The 27,193-nt window shown below is 29.2% G+C and overlaps 1 protein-coding gene across 1 annotated transcript in view; it reads right to left on the bottom strand.

Annotated features, from left to right (window-relative positions):
• Positions 1-27,193, bottom strand: part of LOC126854147 (ecdysone receptor) — a 41,000-nt gene that overhangs the window by 11,596 nt on the left and 2,211 nt on the right. The window contains exon 2 of the mRNA XM_050600564.1: positions 11,315-12,365. Coding sequence (XP_050456521.1) covers positions 11,315-11,756 — 442 coding nt within the window. The 5' untranslated portion in view covers positions 11,757-12,365. The remainder of the gene's footprint in view (positions 1-11,314; positions 12,366-27,193) is intronic.

Genomic DNA, 27,193 nt, shown 5'->3' with positions numbered 1-27,193 from the left:
CAAATATTTGATCAAAATTATATATAATTCATAATATCTTATAGATTAGATTTTATATCTCCCCGAATAAGTTATTTCCATTCAACAAGTGACACTTTTTCTATTTTCTTGCATCGTGTTTCAGTTAGTATATTATATATTTTTTTTTTAAATCATTGGATCATCTCCCTTTAAATTCTCTCTCTCTCTCTCTCTCTCTCTCTCTCTCTTTCTTTTTCTATCTTAAAGATTATTATTATATTTCAGATATTCTTCAGTGATTCATGATTGTTATATACCTGAAATTTTTAATATCTTGATCTTTATAATGAATAATAGACTAAAAAAACACGGACAAGAATAGAGAAATAATAAGTATTTATAAATGATGAGAATTGTGTATCTTTTTCTTGCTTTTCTTTTAATGCGCGCATTGTTCATTCTTATCCATATAAATAGAGTATCCCACTTGCATCGTATATTATTTTTTAACGATAGAATTTTTTTTCACTTTGGAGTCAATTATAAAGATGCATAATATTAAAAGTTAAAAAGTTACGATTAACGATGATCTTCCTTTTCAACAAGAAAAAATTAATTTTAAATTAATCAAGTAACTTGTCATTATGAAATAATGTAAAATGAAAGATAGAATATAGATGATGAAATTTTTCGAGAAATATTAGCATATATATATATAAGAGAACATATTATTATCTAATAATAATTATTTGTTCATTTTAACATTAATTGAATTATTTGTCATATTTTCTTATGTATGTGTGTGTGTGTGTCTTTATATCATAAACGTCGCTCGTTTTTCAAGTGATAAAAAGATAATATTTAGGAAGTAGATGCAAATGTAGATTTCATGTTATACGATTGGCAAGTGCGTATGTTTCTACACTACAAGCCCACGAGGATTCGATGCGCGAACTCGACGCACGGTTGCTGGCTTCAATGTTCCTCAGCAAGGTTTCCATGTTGGTTAGTACCTCTCTCTCACGACATAACAGAGTGAGCGGCCTTGACTCTGGCTCTCTTGGTGAATATCTATACGAGCGGACGCACACAGCCACTCGTGTCCTCCTTGTTCTCTTGTCTTACCTAACAAATGGCGAGTTTTTCCCTCTCTATTTCTCCCACCGCATCGCACTGAGCTCACTGTGCTGAGAGACGAAAGCTAAAACAGGCCAGTGAACACTGCCTCGTTTCCTTCCAGAGATCAGAGGAGATGGTAGACTGGTTAAGCGAGCGTGCGAAAAGAGGAAATGGGAAGACGTAGACGTAAACCCGTACGAAGCGGAAAAAAAACAGATTCACGTGTAAGAACTACTTGAAAACACGCGTATATTAGACGAATACGGAGAATAACGATATATTTAACGCTTTCTTTTTATTTTTTTTTTTTCCTCAAATTTGTGAAAGTCAAAGCATCAATTTATTTTTTTAATGATGTTCTGGAGATATTATAGTACAAAGAGCAAAAAATGTATAAAATTTAAAATCTTTTATGTTTAATATATGACATTAAAAAGCCACAGGTTTGTATCATTAAACTTTTTTTTTTTTCAACGAAAATATGAGGAAAAGTAATAATATAATAGTTTGACATATAGTTTTTAAATTTTAATACAAGTATTTTAATAATCTCTGAATCTCAAATTGAATATCCGTTAGATAAGGAAGCTATTAAATAATTTACAAGTTTTTAAACTTATTTGTATGCATAAAATTTAATTCGTAAAAAACTTTTTATTTTTAATAGCACTGCTAAAAATATCTTGACATATCAATCTATTGACATTTTCACCAAAAAAATTTTAATAATGTGAATAATAAAATGTATTGTATAACCAACTTTAAATTTTATAAGAAATAATGTTATACTCCCATAAATTAATGTTTGAGATATACTTTGTATGATAAATTTTCTAAAAGTTATGTTAATTAAGTTAGTATGTAAATTCTTATAGAATACTTAAGATTTATGAAAATTTATGAGTGTATAAGAATATATGATATAAAAAGTGGAATTTTTTATAATCGAAAAATATTTTAAATTTAACGATTAAAGTTTTTTAACAGTCTTTAATTACCTTTTTTATAAAAAACACAGACACACATTGACAATTACAAGATGAGACAATTATAAGATGAGATGTTCTAAACTTATACATATTTCCCAATATAGTAATAATTGATAAGCAAAATGCTTGAGAGAAATATTTAACATTATTATTAAATTATATTGAATCCTCTCTCTTTGTTTTACAAAGAAACATATTTATATTTGCGCGATTTTTATAAAAATCAAGTCATCTTTTTAGTTGTTGTATTTAAAAATTTGAAAATTTACAAGACATGTCTAAAGTATATCGAATAATTATTCACGCAAAAACTAATACATATTATAATTCCATCATCATGAGTATTGCTTGAATTTACCTTGGATTGAGACAGGGAACGGTGAGGTTGAATGATCTCTATTAGTTAATTCCGCGGTGTTGATGGTAATAGTACGATAGTGATTAGTGTCCGATTGTGTTCTAAGACCACGATGAAGATCCAAATCCCAAAGTTGAAGATCTTCTTCACGCACTGCGGCGCCCGAATCCGCTTGAAATCTCGGTGAGAATGTATCGCTACTTGATACTTCCGGACTAGATTCCTGAAGATTTGCGGCATATTTATTGCCCCATCTTCTGCAAATCCCCGTGATTGGTATCCGTGGCATTGTCTGCAGCATCTCACCGTTCTCCTCCACCTTTCGATATTTCTTTTCACTCTCTAGTATAGTAGTCAATCAAACAGTCCAATGTTTTGCGATCAGAAAATCGTCCTTAACTATCTTTTCACGATATCTACAAGCCAATTATAAGTGAATATAATGCATTGCGTATGGATTGTTGCTTTGAATTTACTTGCGTCCTTCGAAGATCACGGGATCAACATTTTTTTTTCGTGTAAAATCCTGAAGAAAAGGATCGAATGTTGAAAACCGAGCTTGTATCCGAAATTTCTTCCACATTCGCGCAGCCTCGCCTTCCCGCGGATGGGAGAATGACATGAGTATAGTGTGTTTTCTAGTATGTAAATATGTACACTCGATCGGTAGAAAAAAAGGATAATATAAGTTGTACAAAAAATCAAATAAAAATATCAAATAAATCAAATAAAAATATTAAATAATATTATCAAATAAAAATATTTTGTCAAATTCTGAGTATATAATGCCAATTGTAAAAAGATAAAGAAATATGTAATAATAAACATAAATATTTATATAATATATTCCATAAAATAATTGATAAATTTGATATAAATTACATACAAATAAAATTGGAACAAAAATTATCTGACGCTATTTTTTTAGTTCGCAGAACAGTGGCTTCAAATTTTATATAATTGCTTGATTTTAAAATTTACAAAATTTATCATTAAAGGGAGAGAATTAATTTAAGTCAACTGAAAAATATCTTATACTATTATATATATTTATATTCGCATTTACACTCGAATGTTGCAAAGAGGTTTTAAATTTCGATGTTAAATAAATGAAATTACAATTAATTTTTTCGAGATATAACAAAATCAGCGAAATCACAAAGTGATTTCACTCATGTTCATTATTGCCGTGGGAGTTTAACAACTCATCATTCCATGCTGTTATATAATTAATAAGAATCCGAAATTGATGCTGAGATTCCCGACTTAACTTTGAGGTTTGAATAATTAAAGATCGCGTGCACGATGCTGAATTCCACTATACTTTCATTTATAAAATTTGATGAAATAAACAAAATATTAAACGTGTCTTATTTCTGCTTAACTGCCAGTAAGTAATTTTTCGAAAAAGAGAATACAATATAAAATTTTTCCAATTTAGAAAAAAGCAATTGTTTTATTTCATTGCATATAAATGTATTAAATACAATTTTATGTGCATATATATTATATTTAAGTAATGTGAGATACATATATATAATCTTATTTATATTATTTTTCCAAATATGCTCTTACACGAGCTTCAATTGTGGAATTTTATTAAGAAATTTATATATTAAGATATTTCTGAGAGCGAGTGTGCTTGAAAATGTATGTATATATTAATTTAATATATTATATTATTAAAAAATTTTTAGCAATATAACAAATTTGTGCCATGTTCAGCGTTTTATTATGATTTAAAAAATAAATATCTCGAAACCAGCAGATATATTATCAACCACATATTTTTATCTAATTTAAGGTCAATGTTTTAATTAAATATTTAATTAAATATTTTAATTAAATTTCTTTACAAATGGATGTGTCAATATATTAACAATTTTCGAATAAAAAGTAATTAAAAATTATATACGATAATTTTATGCGATTATAATTCTCAAGAAAGATAACAATGATATACAACAAAATAATATAATTAATTTCAAATAAATTTTTAACAAGATTTTGCACAATTTTAATTTAAACTTTAATTAAGAACATATAGTTATAAGAATATGTAAGGTTGAAATTCACGGTAATTAATATAATAATCTTTCTTGAATTTTTTATCAAATCAATTTAAAAACTCCATATCAAATCGGTCAAAAAATCTGTACTTTAAAGAATCTTCGATTATTATATGGAATACCATGCATAATTTATATACTATAAACATTCTGAAAAAATGTTTAGAGATAATTGAAAACTTATACGTAAAATTGTCATAAATTATTATATTGGTTTCTCATGTGAATGTAATAAATAAAACTTTTAAAGTAATAAAATGAAGACTAAATGTGTAAGCGAAAGAGAATTATGATAATAATAATAATAATAATAATAAGAAAAAAAAAATAAATAAATATATGGTTTGATTGACAGATGGATATATAAAAAAAAATAGCAAGAAATAAAAGGCAAGAGAACACTTGCACTATTTTAGAATAACGGTATAATGATAGCAAGTAGATTTGACCGCGATCTCTCCTTGGAAGTTGTGTAAGATAGAATATAAGGAAAGTACCGGGGTCAGCATCTTTCTTCGCTCTACTTTTCCATTTATGACTGCTACTACATCCTTACCACTCGTTTGGATTTGTATTGTTTTTTTCCTATCTGTTTTTTCCAATATATTTTTTACAAAAAATTATCTGCAAAAAATTATGTTTTTATTGCGTACATTTTGTTGTATTATTTTTCTTATTACTTTTCGTTACTTCACATAATATATTCATTTTTATTTATATGATGCAATCGATTCGCACGTAGAAGTTGATTATTAGAATCATTTTCTATTAAAAATTAAGTATTTTTTTTTTAATTATCGAAAAAGACGATTAACACACACATAAAACTGTACTGTAATTGTATCTGGTATGTGCTCATCTATCCGTATCGTCCTCTTTATTTTTCTTTATACTTTCCCATTTTATTATTTTATTTCATTGATCTTCTATCGTTCTTCTTGCAAAATAAAAAACTGAATAATATTATAATTTTCGCCAACGTGTAAGTGTATATTTAACAAAAGTGTAAAGATTTAAGAGAGATTCGAAAGTAATGCAAGTTAGATAAATTATGATTTTCACTCTAATCGTGTATCAAATGTCAATCGAAACGGAAATGAACGCAAAATGAAACAGAAATGGATGAAAGAACAGCAAACGGGCGAGTGCTCTTTCTTTAGGATATGCAGGTCAGTCCAAAGATTCTAACCGAAGCAGCAGCTGCCGCTGCATCATCGTGTTGCAGTGTGTATGTGTCCATTAGTGGGGGTGTGATGCATTAACACACGCACGTGCGTTCTCGGCAGACACGCGCGAAAGAATGGCTCCAACGACGGTTTCTCAACCAACAACAATCGGCGTTGCTCTTCGCATAAAATTTGCTCTGCGCAAACTGGAATTGATTAATGACGCGATAATCGATTTGCAAAATTTTTTAAAGCCAATTTTAAATTATCTTTAAACAATTTTTTTTCGAAATGTTTATGAAATATTTGTTGGATATTCCATAAAAATGAAAGATTCTTTAAAGTACATTTTTCGATTAGTTTGAAATGAAATGACGTAATAATTACGTAAAATCAATTCGGTAAAAAATTATTATTTAAAAAAGATTATTATTAACCGCAAGTTTCAACCTTATATACGTTTTTACAGCTATGTTTCTATTAAATTAAAATTTTGTTAATCTATTTGGAATTGATTATATTATTTTGTTATATATTATTTTCTTTGAGAATCAGTCGCGTGGAATTTTTTTAAATTACTTTTTCCTCGGAAATTATTATTACGCGATAATGCAAACGCGCGCAGGATTACACTGTGAGGTGTGCACAATTTTGTAATTGATCGCGTATACATACACGCACTATCACCCGCGAGATATCGATCATTCGAGATTCATTGACGCAATAATGTTGACGGAATTGGAAACTATAATGGGCACACGAGCGTCAAAGTCGCAACACTGACGGTTCACCTTCGACTGAAGCCAGGCGGATCGCACGAATCGCTCGAGAGAGAGAGAGAGAGAGAGAGAGAGAAGGAGTAGAATGGGCAGACATAAGGGAGAGCTAGCGTCATCAGAAGCAGCGGTTTGCTGAAGCTGGAGTGGATCCGTCTTTGGAACTTTCACTGTCAACGTGCATCCTACACCACGGTATGCTTCGTGCCTGAATAAACTCTCTTTCTCGTGTGTATGTGAATCTGTGTCTGTGTGTATATTTGTTCTCATTCTCATACTCATTTATCTCATAGTAGAACTTGGACACTCCGATTCTCGTCGAATTTAATTAATTAATGTAACTATTTGCCGTCTGTTTCTCGAAATTCCGCTCGATATAGACTGATAATAATAGAATTAATTAATATTAATGCAATGTAGGATATTGTGAGAAAATCTAAAAGGTTACTTAATTCATGTCTAACACCTGAATTAGAGAGATAGTTAAGTAATTATGTACAATTTTCAATGTAGCATTAAAGTTCGCAAACATTGCAAACTTGTACTTTTCTTTTTTATATAACAATTTTTTTTAGATTTTAAATAGATATTCTATAAAGTTTAAAATGCGATTTGTGTGTACGTTTTTATGAGTTTTTTTTTTTTAATACTTTTAGATACATGTTTGATGTTCAGTTCGATTTCGCACTAAAGAATATGTACACTTCTTGGTAAAATAAAATGAATAAAAATAAAATAAATAAAAAAAAAATTTGTCAACGACGCTTGGTAGGGAGATACCTAATCTAGCTGACGTCATCCACCTGTTACATACTGCGCGCAAAATTGGCGAGTGAATATAAGGCATCCTTGTACGTGCACACGCACACACGTTCTGTGGTGAGAACGCATTGCGCATGTCAGGATAGAGTTACGAACGCGGGGGAGAGCATTGAAACGGGGCTGAGAGCTACTATCTAGCCAGGGGCTACCGGGGTGGGTCATGGTCAGAGAAAGGAGGACAACCCTCGGTGTATCCAGCTGAGCCTTGATAGACGGTGTCATAAAAAGAACATTTTGGAAGCGCACCATATCGAGAATTTTCTGCGCAGGCCGTTAAAGTACGACCAAAGATTATTCGAACGTTTCGATTTGCTCAAGAAAATAGTGGTGGATTTTTTATATCTCTTTAGATTTCGTGCAGTTTTCGTAAATTAATATATAATAATCTATCACTCATTTTTTCCCTCTCCTTTTCTCAATTTAAATTATTGGATCTTATATAGAACATCTCAGTTATAAAATACGTTTAAGCTACGAATTCTACGAGTAATTTCAAGATTCTTCCTTTAAAACAAATATACATAAAACGTATACAATTCTTTGCTACATAAGAATATTGATTTTCTACACATAAATAAACAAAAGATATCAAGTTAATAACGTATAGGGTTTCCGCAAAAAAAAGAGAGAGAGAGAGAGAGAGAGAAAAATTAATTGATAAAGTTGAAGTAAAGTAATTCAATAATACCAACAATTAGTGTCGTAAAGTAAAATAAAAAAAAATCGATAGTAAAATAAAATAAACATTTGGTCCAAAATTAATAAAATTTGCTTTTGCTTGTTTTCGCGTTTAAGTTCATTTACAGTGCATGTACATATTATCTGAATAATTTTTATCTTATTTCTATGAATGTGAGTATTACATATAAGCTTTGAGCTTTGAGCTAAATTTTCTGTTTTTGTCTTAAATCCCATTATATACGCGCGCTCGTACAATCAGTATTCCGCCTTTAGGATCCTTGACATCTGCATCCTCCTTTTCTCTCGCTCATTTTCCCCCTCATTTCCTCTCTCTCTCTCTTTTTTCCCTATTGAGAACGCACACAGTTTTCTCTCGCTCGCTCGCTCGCTCGCTCTCCTAATCAAGACTCTCGACTCAAGGCCGAGTGTGGGCGCGGGAGGCACACCCGAGCACATTAATGCACGAGTCTGATCAGCGATCCGCACGATTGCTGGCTGACGTTAGCGATTCTGTTGCAATTAATTATGACAATGATGATTTCAATGAAAATGGTAATATGTAGGCTACAGCTCGTGAGCTCGTCACACTTCGTAATACTTCGTAAGAAAAATGATTCCGAAATATATATGTATTTAAAAAAATATATATATATATATATATTTTAATTAATTATAATCAATTACACATACTATTGATTATTTATGTTTTTATGTCATCAGACAATAATAGCGATATCAAATATAAGCGATTACAAATATAACCGCAAATCATGGTTATACACATATTTATATTTTAAATTTCATTTATCCTTTTATGTTTTATATTTTATATATGTTTAATATAAATAATTATTTTTTTATTCTATTCGTATTTTCAAACATATATTTAATGTTTCTTTATACTTCCTACTCATATACATATATAATAAATTATTTAATATTATATATATTATATAATATTATATTATAATATTATATAATTACAAATTATAATAAATGTACTCTATACTTATTACTTGTTTATACACATAATAAATTGAATCGCTTTTGCGCTTTTTTCATCGTTTAAATATCGTGAAACATTACCTTGTCCAATATGAACGGCAATTAGGATATTAGAACGCGAAGTCTATCGCGGCCGATGGCGAGCAAACCGGACACGATTATAGAATCTCGTGAAGCTTCGTTGAACACTGCGAGGCCTCCGACACGCATCGAGGCTTCATCGTTTCTTTTGCTCGCTCTCACTCTTTCTGTGCGCAACTCATTTTTGTTTCCAAGCCGCCACATAAGCACTAATTCGAGCTGCATGCTTCTAGAGTTACCTAGTTAGAAGTTTCAAGAGACATAGTAGTGTCTCGCGCTAAAAGTCACGTGCGTAGCAATAGCGAGGTGGACTATATGTCTATACGCGAGTCGTTTAATTAAGAGTACCTCAGATTATCGGATCTCGTTGATAGTAATGGCTAAGCCGATTGAATTCTTGATAGGCTTAATCGATAGCCTAGGTTTCAATTATATAAAGAAAGTGTCTTTATCGTGTGTACATTATGTGTTTATTATGTACAGAAATAACGCGATGTAGTTTCAATGTAGAAATTTTTTTTAATTCTATTTCTATTTTTTTTTTTTTATATGTAAGAAATGTCTCAATCATTACTTTGGATGGAATGTACTCTTATAATTTCTAGGATTGTACTAATAATCGATATTATATATAAAAGAATCAAGACTTATGTATGATGTAATGCATTTTCATTATTGATGCGTAGATTAAATAATAATTTATGCTAAATGGCTGTTATTTATCACGTATCACGTATCTTGAAACAGTTTATAAAATATTAAAAATTTTCTAAATATGTTGAATAATATATTTGCAAAAATGTGTTGAAAAGAAGTTTCTAAATTTATGTATTTATATAGTCGAGATTTTAATACTTGTATAATTAATAATTTTTTTTCTAATCGAGATAACGCGAGAAACATTGCTTGATATCGATTTCGACATTGGAGGGAAATTGCAGCGGGCAATGTCACAAGGCGACGAGAAGCTTGTCGGGCCGAGCTAAGTGGCCGAACAAGAGGTAACTATCGAGGACAATGCTCCTTCTCAAGGATATCCACTCTTCTCGATAGAGTCGAGAGAGACAATCGGGAGATCGAGAATGCTAACGCACACATGCCAAATTTATTCATTGACGAGATTCCCGATCTTGACAAAAAAAAAAGAAAACGGGAAACATAATAGATAGTCTCAAGATTTCCTAAGATTGCATTTATATATATTTTCAAGGATATATGTCATGTCAAGCGTATAGTCAAAAATATCTCTTAGGATAAATATTTTGTCACTTTTTCTGCATTTCTTCCCTTATCTTGCTCTCTCGTTATTTCACACGTGCTACTTTAATGTCTGCGTAGAAATATTTCATTCTATTACTTTTTTTTTTGTAAACTGTCTTTTTATATCTCTTCTCATATACAATATATAATATATATTTACGGTATAATACGTATATATAATATAATATATAATATATGTATGATAAAGATATTTTTTATTGGGAAAAAAAAAAAAAAACAGAAAGAAGGTATGAAGGATACTCATTCGGCCAGTTGATATACAGCAATCAATAAGAGTGCAATAATCGAAAGGTATATCATATAAAAGGTGAAAATACCATTTAACATCAAATCAAAAATTTTACAGATTACGACACAGAGATAATTCAATAGTGACATAGTAACGCCATCTTCTTATCATGATAAAAATTATTCTTAGAATATGACAACAGATGGCGTGTTATCCTTGTAGATATATAAGTGATATGTTATTTATATATATATAAATGCTGGGAATGCGTTCATCCATATACTTTTTGTGTAGAAAAAAAAAGTCGAGAGAGTCTCAGAGAGTAACCCTTTTTTTTAAGCGCATACGCACTGAAGACTTTGTATAGACCTTGTAAAGAATTAAATCAAAAGTACTAAATTCTAATAAATACTAATAAATCAACTCAATTAGTTTAGACATTTATATCCATTACAAGGTTTTCATCATTAAACATTATTCTTATTCTCTCAGCCAGCTGATTTCACATAAGGAGTGGCGAAAAACTTTCTGTCGTCAAAATGAATTTTAGAACAGGATCTCATAGATACATTAACGGACTCAAATGTAAATAAATTATTTGTTTACAATATAATTATAGTAATGCGGATTTCCTGAATATAATTTATGTTAGAATCACTTTGATTCTTTTCCTATCTCTTCCCCAACCATAGATAGCAAACGCGTATCGGATGTTCTTACAAAAGCAATTCTTAAAATTTGCAACATAAAAAAAAAATCAAAATAGAGATTACTCACATATTTTACCGTTGGGACTATATGGATCGTAACTGCCTGTGCTCATAGGACTCGCGTATCCATTATTGCTAACTTGTTGATGTGGACTGGAATGCGCTACAGGAGGTTGCTCTGACAATTGCTGCTGAGAGGCGGTATAGACCACGTGTTGACTCTGCAGAGAATTCTGCGGTGATTCTGGACTGCTTGTCGCCAGCCAATCGTCCGGTCTGGTCGTCTTATTGCTATTGCCGATACCGGCGAAGAGGCCACTTCCGGTACCGATCGGTCCAGCAGCCACAGCGGGCGACGTTGACGTTCCCGCCAGATGATCGGGTCTCTCGGCCTTAACCGTCAAGGATGCGGTGCCGCCGACGACGGAAGCGATTGCGGCAACGCTTGCAGCAACGCTTGCAGCAGCGGTGCCATTAGCGTCGAGACTCGAATCGCCACTGGTATCCATGCTGGAGGTTGTTGTCGTTTCTATCGTCGTCGTCGTCGTGGTTGATGGATTAATTGTTCCTTTTAACCTGGATGAGGCTGCCAGGATGACATCCCCCGTAACAATAACCTCCGACCCTTCATTATATCGTGTTGCTACGTTGCCACTTACTAAACTGGCCACCGTAACGGGGATCTTATTTACAGTCCCGTGATATTAAATGCCTTTTTCTAGACGAATGTTCGGGCTTTTTTTATTTTTACCGTTTACAATTTTATGAATTTGCCTAATTATAGTTTATCCTCTTCGTAGTTGTTTCTCAACAATGAAACATATTTTTCAATAAAAGTTTATCGTATTGCAAATTCAATCCTTAATTCTTTCAATTAAAGAATAAGAAAAGTTCGTATCGATATATCGATCGTTGGAAAATCTTCAAAGGAAGAAATCAATAATTTCATATCATATTTGATACTAAATTAATCAATCGATTTAAAAGATTGAGATTTATATTGATGAAAAAGTTAAGTAATCACAGCCTTTTTTTATCGCATCTTGACGCGATAAAATGCGCGAAAATTTGCTGTAACTTCATAGTTGAAGTCGTTGCCTGCTACTGCCTCGAAATATCTGCAACACAAAGAGAAATTGATTCCTTAGTTGATGTCATTCTCGACACGTATTCAACAACTGTAATTATTACGATTATTCAATTATGATCTAGTCTAAAAAATTTTCAAAAAAAAGATAAATTAAATCGTATTCCATAAATAATTTTTATCTACGGATTCAATAAATTTTTTTTTTTTTTTTTATACATATATAACATTCTTAGTAATTTTGTATCATATTTTTTTACATTTTTTAAATATTCAGATTTAATTTGCATTTGCTCTTTGATCTTAGAATATAAAAATGTTAATAAAAATATATTTTGTATTTCTTTTAATATTACTATTGTTCAAGCTTTACAAATTATTTTGAGATTGTCTCCTTATCAATTGATAAAGTCTTTGATAACACTTACAAAAAAATTATAGAATCGAAAATAAAGAGAAATAAAAAAATGTATAAAAAAAGAAGAGAAGACTAAAGAAGAAATTTGAAACAAAAAAGAAGGAAAAATAAGAGAAACAGAAAAAAAAGAAAGACAGAAAAAGAGAGATTATGACACAAGGACAAGAACGATGAATAGAAAGTGAGAGGAAATAAAAGCTCAACGATGATGCTGGATTATCAGGGAACGGATCAGGAGAAAGGTGAAAGAAGAAGACAAAGTCGAATATGAAACAAAACAGAAAAAACACGAATATATTTAATTTAATAGAGAAGCTATATCCCACTCTAAAATGTAATATGGTGTATATTACTCGAATAATACCTGAAAACCATACAAGGATTTCGTGTATTATCGATCGAGTTACCCGCTTTCCATTCCTCCTCTTTCATCTTTCCTCGCAACAGGATTCAATGTGGAGGAGAAACCCAACCTTCGATGTTAACCCTGACCCACCCTATTGGCTCGACATAACAATCTGTTTCTTCCATTTTACACTAATATTTAAAATAATAATAATTTAAAACTGTTTGAGATGTTCATTAACAGTTCCTTGGTTTTTGCCAATAAATTTGTATCAAAGAACACATGCATATAAACAATAGTATTGTGAATTATTTAAAGATAAAAATAGATAACACATGTCGCCTCTATACTAAATTCAACCAAAATTATTTTTCATAAATAAAATTAATTTAAAAATCATTTACATTCAGATGTGTTTAATATTGAAAATTATTAAAATTTTTAAAAATATACAATAATATAAAAATTATTAAAATTCGAGATTTTTGTAGTGAGAGTCCAAAAGTTTTATAAAATACAAAAATTATATATAAAAAAAAGTCAAAAGGAGCACAGATGTCAGGACATATAATAATAAAATAAAAAAATTTAAAAACAAAAACCATGCAACACATTTAGTAAACTAAAGAATTAAAGCACATATAAATTAACAAAATCTAAATTGTAGAAGTGACAATTAGAATTATAAAATTATAAAATATAAAGCGCAGACAGCCCTAAACAGCTGGATTCTCTTCAGTGTTAAAAAAATTAATTTTACGAAATATATTTTTAAATTTTCAGAAACAAAATCATATCTCGATGTCCAAAAATAATTTATGAATATTGTGAAAATTGCCCTAAATTAAAATTTCCGCGCGCTTATTTTTGTATATTCCTCGAGCAAAACTGCGATCACGCGCAAGCGTGGTATTTCTGGGCCATCTTACACATACATCCACACATCTATAGATGGTCTTTTTCTCTCGTCTCACTCTCTCCTGGTAACTAGGGCATCGGATCGATTCTGCACCGGCGACACAGACGCCATCACCACTATTTGCCTTCATACTAATACAACTATCACCATTACTACTACTATCATCATTACTATCACTGCAATCAACAACAATCACCAATATCGTCGTTATTATCATCGTCGATTATTAATGTCAAAACTCGACAACATGAAATTGACTCAATATTTTGATCCGATTTGCAAGAATATGAACAAATGAGATTCAAATTCCTCTCGCTCAGAAGATTTTAAAATGAAAGGGCACTTTTGACAGCATGACCTTTAATATACGCAACATGGATGAAGTTATTTTCAATCTTATTTAAATTAGATCTCTCAAGATCTATTTAAATTAAATCTCACGGAATGAATACTTACAATGAAGTTACGATAGAGAATCGCAGCAGAGATTCACGCCTTACAAAGTTTTAATAAAAATGTAATATTAAAATTTTGAAGTATTTAAGAGACATGATAAATTTGCATCTATTTAAGAGTAGTTTCTTGTATTGTATATACGTGAAAAAGTAAGTAGAAATATAATTTCTTATTATGATTGAAAAAAGAGATCAAAATAAATATTTAGAAAATACGAAATAGATATTTAGAAATGTAACGATACAAGTAACATATATTTTAACTATATATTTTCTTAAATCTCATGTTATATATTATATATATATATATATATATATATATATATATATATATATATTTTATAATGTTATCTAATCAAAAGTTTAATGGTCATCTGAAGGATTTTTTTAAAAAAAAAGTCTATCAAACATTTGAGATATTAAGACATTTTTTTAAACATTTTTATTTTCTCTTTTAGACATTTATATTGTCTTTCTCTGTCTCTTTCTCCTCTATCTTTGGGATTATCATTTTTTTCTCTATTCACACATAAAGTATATACTTTATATATGATTATATAAAATCGTAGACTTTGAAATTTGTAATCTTTGATATTTGTAGTTTTTATATTTTAATGCAAATACATATTTTGTTATATCTTTTAAAGTTAGAATTCTCGACGATGGAACGTGGTACCAGAATTCGTATGTATGGATATGTTGTCATACCTTGATTTGACCTAAATGCAAAATTTGTGCTTGATCTTTACGAGCGTATGCATATATTATTAGCTTTCGCTCTATGAAAATTTTTACAATGAAAGAACTCTCTATGATATTTATATGGATGATACGAATCAGAAAATCTCGGTGTGTAATTTTAGATCTAATTGTAAGCGGCGCAAGAAGAAAACAATGAATCTAATAAGAGAAAAATATACGTATATACATGTATATGTAAAGTCGTCGGGGCCGCTAGTAAAACGAAGGCGACTGTGCTCTAGTTGCAACGCGCATGCACCCTGCGTGCGAAAGTCAGCGAGCAACGACGTAACCATCGCGGCTGACGCCGACGCCGAAGCTGACGCTGACGCTGAGGTTGAGGCTGACGCTGACTCTGACGCTGATCCCAATGTTGTTGTATAATTACTATTTAATTTATATAAACTGTAATTAATATTCATCTCTATTAAATGAATATACTTGTATAAAATACACAGTTTTATACACCTTATTGTATATAATTATTATTTTTTTATTCGTATATACTAATATAATAATAATATGTTGAAGCAATTTCATCCAAACGACAGAATTTGAATTCTAAATACAAGCACACATATGTTGATATATTTTTTTATTTATATATTTTATTATATCATGTATAACTCTATCTTTCTGCATAAATAAATATTTGATCGGCCTACAAAAACGAAATCTGTAAATTTTATATATCTTTTATTTAAAAAAATTTAAAATACTACATATTATACATCGAATATATAATATATAATATGTAATTTAAAAAATAAAAAATATTAACTTATAGACTTTTAAAATTTCTAATTCTAAGCTGATATACCCCTGTAGAAATTAAAAAATTAATATAGAAACTCTGATGATTCAACACACAAATAAGAAAAACATGGCTAAATTAAAAAATTTAAACATTCCAGGAAATATTCTCTAACAATAAAAATGTAAAAATCTCTCGGAGGATCCACGAATCTAATAGAAATATTAAAAAATCCGATAATACAAAAATCTAAGAATCCAGGAAACAAAATTGCAAAGAAGATAAATTGCAAGTACAAATATGTGTATGATATAAAATCTCTATTTAAGAATAACGAGCAATTCACGAATCAATGAATATCCAATCAAGATTAGAAGCGTCTAAAGATATATGAATGCGCTACAAGTTTGATCCCGTAGGAATGTAGTTGGCCATGAGTGGAAAGATGCACGAGAAAAAAAAGGCAAGGAAGAGTAAAGAGGAATAGTCTATGTTTTGCCGTTTTCCGTAGGCAACTACGAGTAGCGAAAGTAAGAACCAGCGGTCATAATCGGCCTTGAACCTAGCAACAGGATCGATGATCTCATCCCCGAATGCGTTCTGATTAAACATATTAACCTGGAGAAATTTATGCATAAGTATCATCATATGAGAAATCAGTTATTTCACTATCAATTGTTTATCAGTGATTATCTCAATTAATTACAATTAATTGTTATAATGCATGCAAAAATTAATAAAAAATAATGATTGTATACTTTAAAGAAAGATTGTAAAACAGAGCTTGTGTAAGAAATTTATCTGTCACTAGAAGTAATAAAAATAAAAAGATATAAAAAAATTTGTGAAATTAAATTATTATTAAAAGCTGATTTAAATTAATCTAAGATTAATCTGAGGATTAAGAAAAAATTCTATATTAAATAAAATTATGTCAATTTTACAAGTATTTATTAAATATAGTCTAAAAATACATACAGATTTCAAAAAGAAAACTATCTAATCGTAATATTAAAATCTAAACATTTTTTTCTTTCGCAAATTTCCTCTCTCTCTAGGTAGTATAAAACTGTACTACAGTACAATGAAATGCTTTTAGCTTTAGCGACAGAGATGAGTGTGTGCATTGTTGAAAGATGACAGCATGCGCCTCGTATCTTGTCATGTCGCGTTGCACCATAGCATTTATGATAACCGGAGTAAAAAAATAATAGGATGTTGGAAAAGATATGTCTAAAATCATAATCATAGAATTGTTTCTCAGAAAAGGAAGAGGAATTTAAAAATTTTAATTTTTTTTTTTTAATCGAAATAACATCTGTCTGGGCTAAAAAACTTACTTATTTTCAAAATTTTATTTTTATCAAACTTATTACACAATTTATAAAACTCCAAGAAAAGAAATAAAAAAGAATAAAGCTATTAGAAATAGATAATAAGTATTCGATAATAATTAAAGTAAAATATTAAATGCCATGAATACAAGATACAAGAATGTGTGCGATAAAATTAACAAATTTACAGTGTTCATCTTCAAAAAGTCAAAGTTCAACAATCCGAAAGTTTACGTTAACTGGTTATACCAGAAAACACAAACTATTTCGAGCATATAAAGAGGAACGAATCGCTCCAAGGATTCTTGCTTGTATAGCGTCGATCGATAACGTGATCTTACCTGTTCCATCCACTCGCACTTTCGCAAAACGAAAGAGAAAGAGGGACCGGTTTTCCATATCGGCCATAACGGATGTGAATGTGGACAACTTGGTCGTACTAAGTGTATGCCAGCAGGTTGGCTTTCTAACTTGCCATGCAACCATTGTATCTCAATATTTATCATCCGCATAATATAGTTAACTTTTGTATAGAGATGAAAAGAATCGTATATAAATGGCTAATATTCGTAAATATGTCGAATGATAGAACTATATATTTAAATAAAAAAACATATCAACATATATGTGTTTGTAGCCAGAATTCAGTCAATACTCACGTTTTGGGTGAAATGGCTTCAATAAATTAATATATACATACACCGGAATAAAAAATAATAATTTTTATGCTGGGAATTCTTATCACAACACATTACACAATACTGATTATTATGAGAGAGAAAAAAAAGACTATAATAGTTTCATATAGATTAGTTGAGTCGGGTTCAAACAAAACGCTATACAGTGTGCATGTTGCCGACAATATAGCTACGAGAATATTGATTTTCAGATATAAATAGTCGGTAGTATCTATTATTCAAAATGCTCTCAACCTTGTTGGGTTAATAGTACTAGCCTGTGATGCTCAACAAGCGATTAAATTCTAAATAATTTAAATATAATAAAAAAACTAGAATTTAAGAATTTAATGCAATCCCAGAATTTTTAAAAGGGTGATTACTTTTTTTATGAAGAAAGATGTAATATATGTTAATAAAATAATATTAATAATTTTAATTTAAGAGTATAAATCTATAAATGTATGATTCCAGAGAGTTGCAATTTTCTAAAAATAAAAAAAGACATTTTGAAATAATTCTGAAAAAAAAATAACTAGCAACGAGCAAATTACAATTAAATAAAGATTTCAGAATAATAAAAAAGGAATAAAAAATAATGTAATTAGCGAGAGAAAAGAAGGATAAAAAGAAAAGATAGAGGGAGACAAATCAATGACGAAAAGACTTGATAATTTCTCTAATGCCAAAAAACTAACAGAATCTGACATTAGAAAAACAAATCTTTAAAATTCTTTATAATAATCTTTCTGAATATGTGTTTTGTAAGAAAAGTTTACAATAATTCTGCGTTTATTATATATTAAGTTCATAGAACACGGAAATACTTTTAATTTATTTCTGAAATTACATACAGTAAAACTGTTCATTTTGATTTTTAGGAAAATAGAAGAGGAAAATTTTTGGAAAACAAAAATTAATAAACATCTCTCTGTATAATGCGAGCTGTCCAATTGCATAAATGCAATTGCGTACACTGTCGTCTACATCTGTTATTGCATGAGTTATCTATTATAACATAGAGAGGACATGATGACATTTGTGAAAGTATGCATAACCAAAGTATAATAAAATTATTAATAAAGATAGACTTAGAAAATTTCTACTATAAAATCTCTAATATTTTTATATATCACATATTTTAGAGAAATATTGTTTGAGTCCTGCTTTCAAATTACAAATTTATATCTATTATTTATACACCTATTAACTTTTCTAGAAAATTTTTAATATTATTTATTAATCCAAAATAAAAGAGATATCATATTTTAATATCAATCTAGATTTATAAAATCCAAAATATATCGATATTTTTATAAATATACATATGTAAAATATATGCATTTAGATGGGGGTTTGCTCGACATGCAATTGGCGTTATTGATAATACATGGTGCAGTCTGGCAAGAAAAGAATTACATCAAGCAAAAAAGTGGGAGAGAAAACAAGTATAGCCAATTATTTAGGTCAGAAAACAAGTGTCGCAACTCGCGACGAATATGTTAGTACGCGAATAAAAGCGCGTACGTTTACGTCTACGTATGACTAGCGAAACGATCGCATCAACTCACCATGACCCAAGCTATTAAGTTCAAATGTCATTATAATTATACATATCTCTATTGAGTACAATATTATATAAAACTTAAAACTCAGAGCATAATACACATAAATTCATTGTAAAATATAATATCTCTAAAATATTTATAAAAAATAATTGAAAATTAAAAAATTTGTTGTAATTGTTTTATAAAGAATATAATATATAAAATATGTTTTTAGATTAAAAATGCATACATTGCTTGATTAATATGAATGGTGAGTATATGGCCAATGATTCTAAAATTAATTTAATAAGAGATGTCTGTTCAGTCAGTATAATAAGCTTCAAATATTTTATATAATATTGTTTTATCTTCTGTATTTTTGACAATGTCTTGCGACCTGCGTCTTTGTTTTTACTTTTCCACTATTTGTAAAAGTATATGTTTTTCTAATACATTTTATATCTATGTAAACAATGTATATCTAACGTGTAGCGCAAAAAAAATTAATTTACTTCCAGTTAAATTTGAGTTAGTTTTAACTAATCGAAAATAGAGATGTCAAAATGTCAATGATAAGCCAATTATATAGGTTATAAATAATTTTATATTTCACATTTGTAATAAGAATCGCAAAAGTAAATAACGTCTAAGAATTTTGTATAAATATATCATACTTTGTATTTTTGTAAGATTTACAAAGATGCAAAGATTTTAATCGCGACATATTAAACTGCTCTTTTAAAATTAATAAATAAATAAATCGGCCTGCAATTATACTACAATAATACATCACTCAAATCAATTATTTTCATATAAATAGGTAGGTAAATATAATATAGATATATTTAATGATTGTATGAAAACAGGAGAAATCTTTACCAAACTTTTTTATCTTTGTTTTTCTTTATCTTATTTTGTTAAATCCTTGATTATAACTAATAATATAACTAATAATATAGAATATCTGATTTTCTGCATATTATTTTTTAAATTTTTTATTTAATTAAAAATCGATATTTTTTTAAATCAGAATGACGTTGAAAATTTGTCTGCTACAAATTTGTCAAGCTACTCATGTCGACTACTTTTTCTCATATCCGATATCAAATACAATGCTATTTTCCGATTTACTAATTCAAACGAGTTAGTCCTGTTTTTCGTGGAAATCATTTGAAATGCAAGCATGCGCTCACACACGCGCCCAAAGAAAAGAACGCAATGAAATAGTCACGTAAACATCGGACAATGACTTCACATTGTCCTCGCGCCAAACAATTCTCCGTTATTTCTGACAGAGAACTTGGATTTGTTTTTCATATCAATTTGAAAGTAGAATGTAAATAACGCTAAATAGAGATAAAACAAATTTAAAAAACCGATTTGTTTCATCTGTACATGCATACGAGTCAGATAGACAAAAATTATTCAGATAACATTTTCTCTTCAAAATTATAAAAAAATATCGGCTGTCTCGGAAAAAAAAAAAAAATCTATTGATTTTGACTAGTTGATTAGCGCTCATTTGCGCCACTGATCTCTCTATTATCGTTTAATATCATTAATTAATACATTAATATTATTTTTTTGTATTATTATTACTGTTATTGTTATTAATGTTATTACTATTATTTTATTATTAAACACGTTATTATCGCGCATATAGAGAGAGTCTTATTATAAATATATTTCTACGTAAGTACTCTATCTTTTTTTCTCTCTCTCTCTCTCTATCTTTCTCGATACCCTTATTTCTATTATTACGATGCTTCGCTTCGCTCAGTTGCTTTTTATCGCGCGATCGATGGCGAGTCGCTGCTCTTCGACAGGGTCTGGCCTCTCACGAAAGGTCACAAGTTGTTATCATCTTTTAAAGTTTCTCTGCTTATAAGTCTTATTGCTCTGATTTGCACCTCTTCCCCCCACCCTTGCTGACAACTGCGTAACTTTCCCCACTATCTTTTATCGAAAACATTTAACAAATTTGTCAGCTTTTGCGAAAAATGTGTATTTGTAAATAAAATTTATTACCTGATATATTATTTTTAAATATTATCAAAAAAAAAACATTCTGTTGGATTTTTTTTACATTAAAATTTGTAAAATTGAAAAGTTTTATTTACAAAGTTTATATATATATATATATATATATATATATATATATATATATATATATATTTCATATCTCTTAATATTTTTCATGTTTTTAGGAGAGAAAACTTGTGATAAGACATCTCTTATTTTTCTTTTCAATTTTGGATAGTTTTTAATTAATAAAGTTGTTTTTAAGAAACTTTTCAAGAAAAGGGAATCTTATTAACATATAGTACAAAAATTATATAAAGCATTTTAATAATCAAATTTTATATAAAAATAAAAAGAAATAAAAAAACGGTATGTAGGCAAATTTAATTATAAAATTGTTTTACTCAATTTTTGTACTGTATATTAATAAAATTTAAAAGTTTTTTGTTCTCAAAATAGTTTGATTTAAAAAATTTACCTTTTGTTCTCAAAATAACAGCCAAATAGTTTCAGAAATTTCCTAATTGTTACCCTGTATGCAATTTTCCCATTGTTACCTGTATGCTTGTGAATCTAATACAGACAAATCGTATATTTATATATCTATACTATGCCCGCAGACGCATGTCGCAGGCAACGTACGAACAACATATGGATGTCTGCAAACTATACGCGAATAAATATTTTGTACGCGGATCGTGTCTTTCACTCAAAGTGAAAAACACTGGACAAATATCTAGATAAGTATGTATCTGCGAATAATTTTTTTTCGCATAATTTCCTTTATCAAGGAGTAATAATAGGAATATAACGAATCAGGTAATCTAAGTTTTCTCAGAAAACACATGAGTAAATATGAGCGAAAAATATCCTACTAGACAATAAGGTAGAAGATAAAAGTGTGAGTAATTAATTTCAATAGTATTTTATCTAGCGAAATTTTATATTAGGTCCACCGGAAAGTTCTGTCCGATAATGTCATCTCAAGTTTCAATTTTTCGCCTTCAAAGATGAGTCATTCTATAGAAATGGAATTCACAAATCATCAAGCTGGGAAGAGGTCATTAATAATTATGGAAATTCTATTCTTCAGTAAATATTAATAAATGTATTATTTTCTTTTAATTCAAAAACGGACAGAACTTTCCGATAAACCTAATATAATCATTGAAATATAATTATGTTAAATATTAAGTGCTATACACATCAATCATCTATCTGTTTAACAAAACGTACTAGATGTTGAAATTTGTTTCAGATGTTAAATTTGTTTCGAAAAATACAAAGTGATAAATGATGAATTTTACTTCACGTAAAGAGAAATGTTTTAATGCTAAATCTCATTCTACGCATATTCCATAGACAAAATAGTAGACTTTACGTTTCTTGTGCAAAATAAGATTCACTATATTTATTGCTTCATGTATTTTTCACATAAAATGATGTTTTCAGCATTCATCGTATATCTTTTTCCTTGCGAAGTAAGATTCATCGCATCGTGACAAGACACACAAATGTATATATAGCCTACGGTATACAATTATGAAAACAATGATACCAACAGGATAAAATATTTAATATTTCCATATATTTTTATCTCTAAAATGAACTATTCATTAAAAGGCAATATCACAAAGTTAATCAGTATCCTTATCTTCACGACAATAAATGAATCGTGTCAAGGTTATCAAAAGTGTGTGTATATGTGTGTGCGCGCCTCCTACATCTGTAAATACTAAATTGACTTTTTAATCAAAGAATTCGCCTGTAAATATCGACCTACAATTACATTCACAACTCGTTCTTTTCTATTAATTTTCTACACAATCATTCATACAATAAAAACATTTTAAACCTTTTTCTCGTAATTATAAACCTTTATTTATCAAGAAGTTATCATATATAATTGGAAAAAAATTAAATTTGAAGAGTAATATTTATATAAGGCTGCAGTTCCCCCGATCATGTATACTTTAAACATATTTTATGTCATTGGTTTATAATACCTTTTAAATGATAGCTTTAACAATTCGATATGCATAGTGATCTTGACGACAGTATTTTCTTTATGAAATTTTTATTATTGTTATTATTATCATTATATAAAAGAAAAATTTAAAAAACAATATGTGATTAATAGTATATACAAAATTAAATAAATATCGAGTATCAGATTGATACTCGATGAATAGATATTTATTACGCACGCAAATTTTGAATAATTTAATTTAAATATTTTTCATTTAAAAGTTATGAACATTTAAAACTATTTTTGAAGCATAATGATATTAAGATTCTCGTCATTGTTGACCTGAGAAATCTGCTATTAACCGAAACACGAATAGTCTGAAATAGTTTTCTTCAAAAATAAGAGTAAAATTTTGAGTCTGAAAATAGATTCGCTATCCGTTATTTATTTAGTTGTCAAATAATCCAGCGTGTTTCTTAATGTTTGCAATCATTTTTCTAAATTGATTTTTTTCCCTTTTTTCATGTTTCTATTTAGATATAATCTAGAGGAAATTTTCGAGAGTACTCTAATTGCTCTTTATTAAAGTACAAGTTTTTAAATTTAAAATTCTGTTCATTTCTCGATCGTAAAATATGAATGAAATAAAAAAACCCGAAATGAATCGAAATGGATTGATATTTCCAAATTTTAATTTAGACAAAAGCCACATCATGATTATTGCTTTTCCAGGTCATTGAGTCGGTGTTTGTAATGATAAGCAGAAATGAGACAAAAAAGTAGACCATTAGAAAAAATGTATAAATAGAATAAAAGATTAACAGTCAAGCGAAATTTGCCTGATTTGATCCTTCAAATTAATCACGCGAACTGCATAAATATCACTGATTTTGGCATCGGTCGAAAATTTTTAGTGCACAAATAATGATTTCCATTTTTCCTCGTTACTTTTCACGATGATTCTAGCAAGCTTTGAACGTCCCTCAATTCTCCTTGTTCCACAATGTTTTCTTATTCGGCATCGTCTGCGCTTTATCCCTGGCTGTTCTCGAGAAATGTTCGGTCAGATGTGCTGGCAAAGCAATGCGGCAACGACGGAGTTGGTAGTGGTAGCGATGGTAGGTGAATAGAGGTGGTGGAAAGTGATGGTAGTGGTGGAGAAGTAGTAAGGGTAGTGGTAATGTCGGTGAAAATGGTAGTGGTAGCAATAATAATAGTGATGGTTGTGGTAGTGGTTGATGATGGTAGTGGCAGCGAGACAGACAAAACGGATATAATGTTTTCGCCTTGGTCAATAGTACCAAGGGAAAGCGTCACGTTTGCATTGCAATACATGATTATTACAGTCATCTGTAAAAACATGCGACACTACAGACTCGACATGGCACATAGCGAAAATGTAGGGCGCTTGTAGACACAGCTGACACAAATGGAGAATTTACGAATTCTTTGAGTTGAGAATACCGGGTATTAAAAATGAAGATGTCAGAATCATCAAGTGTTTTATGGTATTAAAAATATCAATACTAACAAGTGTATTCTGCATTATATTCATGATTATTTGAATGTCGATACTTTATAATATATCGCACATATCGAGTTTATTATAGCGGCAAATTAACAAAAGTATAACTTTCTCGATTTCCCAAAATATATGTAAAAATTACATCAATTTATTTATAAAAAGATAATAAAAAGATCTATAATAAAGATCTATAAAAAAATAATTATTAATCAATGAGTTATAAGAATTTCTATTAAAATCTGTATATTAACCTTGATAGAATTATTTAGAAATAAAATCAATTTCCACGATAAAAATTTATAATTCAATATTTACAATATCACACTGATGTTTTTAAGTACAAAATTAGATAAATTTTTTCAAGATATACGAACTTGACATCATTAATGCCTTCCAGTTCCAGTTTGGATATTTCTTGAGCGCATCATCTAGATATACGTATTATAATTTAGAACAGTTTGAGAATTTGACATTTTTAAGTATTTGGCACGAATGAAAGGTTGAACATACATAAGATATAAAAAAATGCAAATTAATCCTTGCAGCTCACACATTTTTTTGATCTGCTGGTCACATGTGGGTCACTCGTGTCTTGTCGCAGTTTTCGCTATTTAAAAATGCTTGAAAAAATTTATATATATTTTTTGACATCTCTCCATAGAAAATGATATGTATAATAAAAGTTAAAAAATAAATTTTATTAACATTTTTTTTATTAATTAAGATCTTTAAGATATTTTAATGTTAAAACATCGATAAAGTTAAAATGACCCACATGTGACCTTTAAAGATTAAATGAATTAAAATATAATATATAGTAAATACAGTTTTAAATACAGTTTTAAATAAACTAGAATAAAAAAATATAGTTTCTGATCAATAATCATAATACATAAGTATTTAGATACGTGTTCGATTCAAGTATGCAGCAATTCGAAATTAAAAAGAATGAAAACTACGAATATATATTTGGATATGTATATGATATCGAGAAAATGTATACGCTCTCGCGATGTTTCTTTCTAGTTCGAAGGCGACACGACATATCAATAATTGGATCGCGATCGCGACTATCAAGCGTATAGCGAGCACGCGGTCACTCGCTCCGTTCTTGCGGTGAGTCAATGTATGTATGTATATGCGTGAGCTAAAAATGATACGTTGCACGGGGAGTGACGTCATGACGAGTCAGCTCCTCGGCCGATGATCGACACAGCGTGGCGTGCGCGCGATGTGGCGACGAGTACATACATATATGCGAATATTTACGTCAAACACCGATACCGAATTTACAATAGATTAGTTCGTACGAAGAGTATATCGTCACACACTATCTCATTATTAAAGTCTTGCAAACTTCTCACATGTATACGCAACTCCACATTGCATGTAACTTTAAATCTTAAATATTTTAGTTTTTTTTTTTTTATTTATACCATTAATTTATTACAAATATTATGCATGTTTATCGTTGTGGCCAAATATTATGTATATTTATTTTGCATCTTCATAATTAATAATATCGTTTCTGATGGAATAATGTTGTTAAACGTGACTGACAATTAAACAAGTGGCGCCTTTCTTATCAACAAAGGTGTATAAACAGCAATTTGTATAAACAATGAGATGTAGAAAAATTCTAAAATCGAAAATAATTATTGCTTTATTTTGTGCTGCTTGTTTGCTATCACATTAGATATATAATATGTTAAAGTGAGGTTTTTTGCAAATATTTTATAATCTAATAACAATTTCTATATAAGTATTAAAACCTTTTAAATTTAGAGAAATATAAACTTTCGCAAAAAAATTAAATAAGTATATAATGACAATGTTAAAATAATTTTGTGTTTTAAACGCGATGTGCTTTAATATATGAATCATAAAAAATTTACAATTCTTTGGAAATCGATAAGATGCATTATCACGCGATACCTTTAACATACGTGAAATTTTAATGGAGATAAGTTAATGATCAAGTAATTCTGAAAGGAAGGAAGAGAGAGAAAGAGAGAGAGAGAGAGAGAGATTTTGATAACAAATCAACTTTTTTTAAAGTTTTTTATAAAAAATATTCTATTCTTTATTCATTCCTTTTTTATATATCCTCTTTTTTATTTTCCGGATTTAATTTTACGTTTTTTTTTGCTTA

The sequence above is a fragment of the Cataglyphis hispanica genome, chromosome 13, assembly GCF_021464435.1.
Source record: "Cataglyphis hispanica isolate Lineage 1 chromosome 13, ULB_Chis1_1.0, whole genome shotgun sequence".
Taxonomy (NCBI): domain Eukaryota; kingdom Metazoa; phylum Arthropoda; class Insecta; order Hymenoptera; family Formicidae; genus Cataglyphis; species Cataglyphis hispanica.
This window is presented reverse-complemented; position numbering and strand designations above follow the sequence as displayed.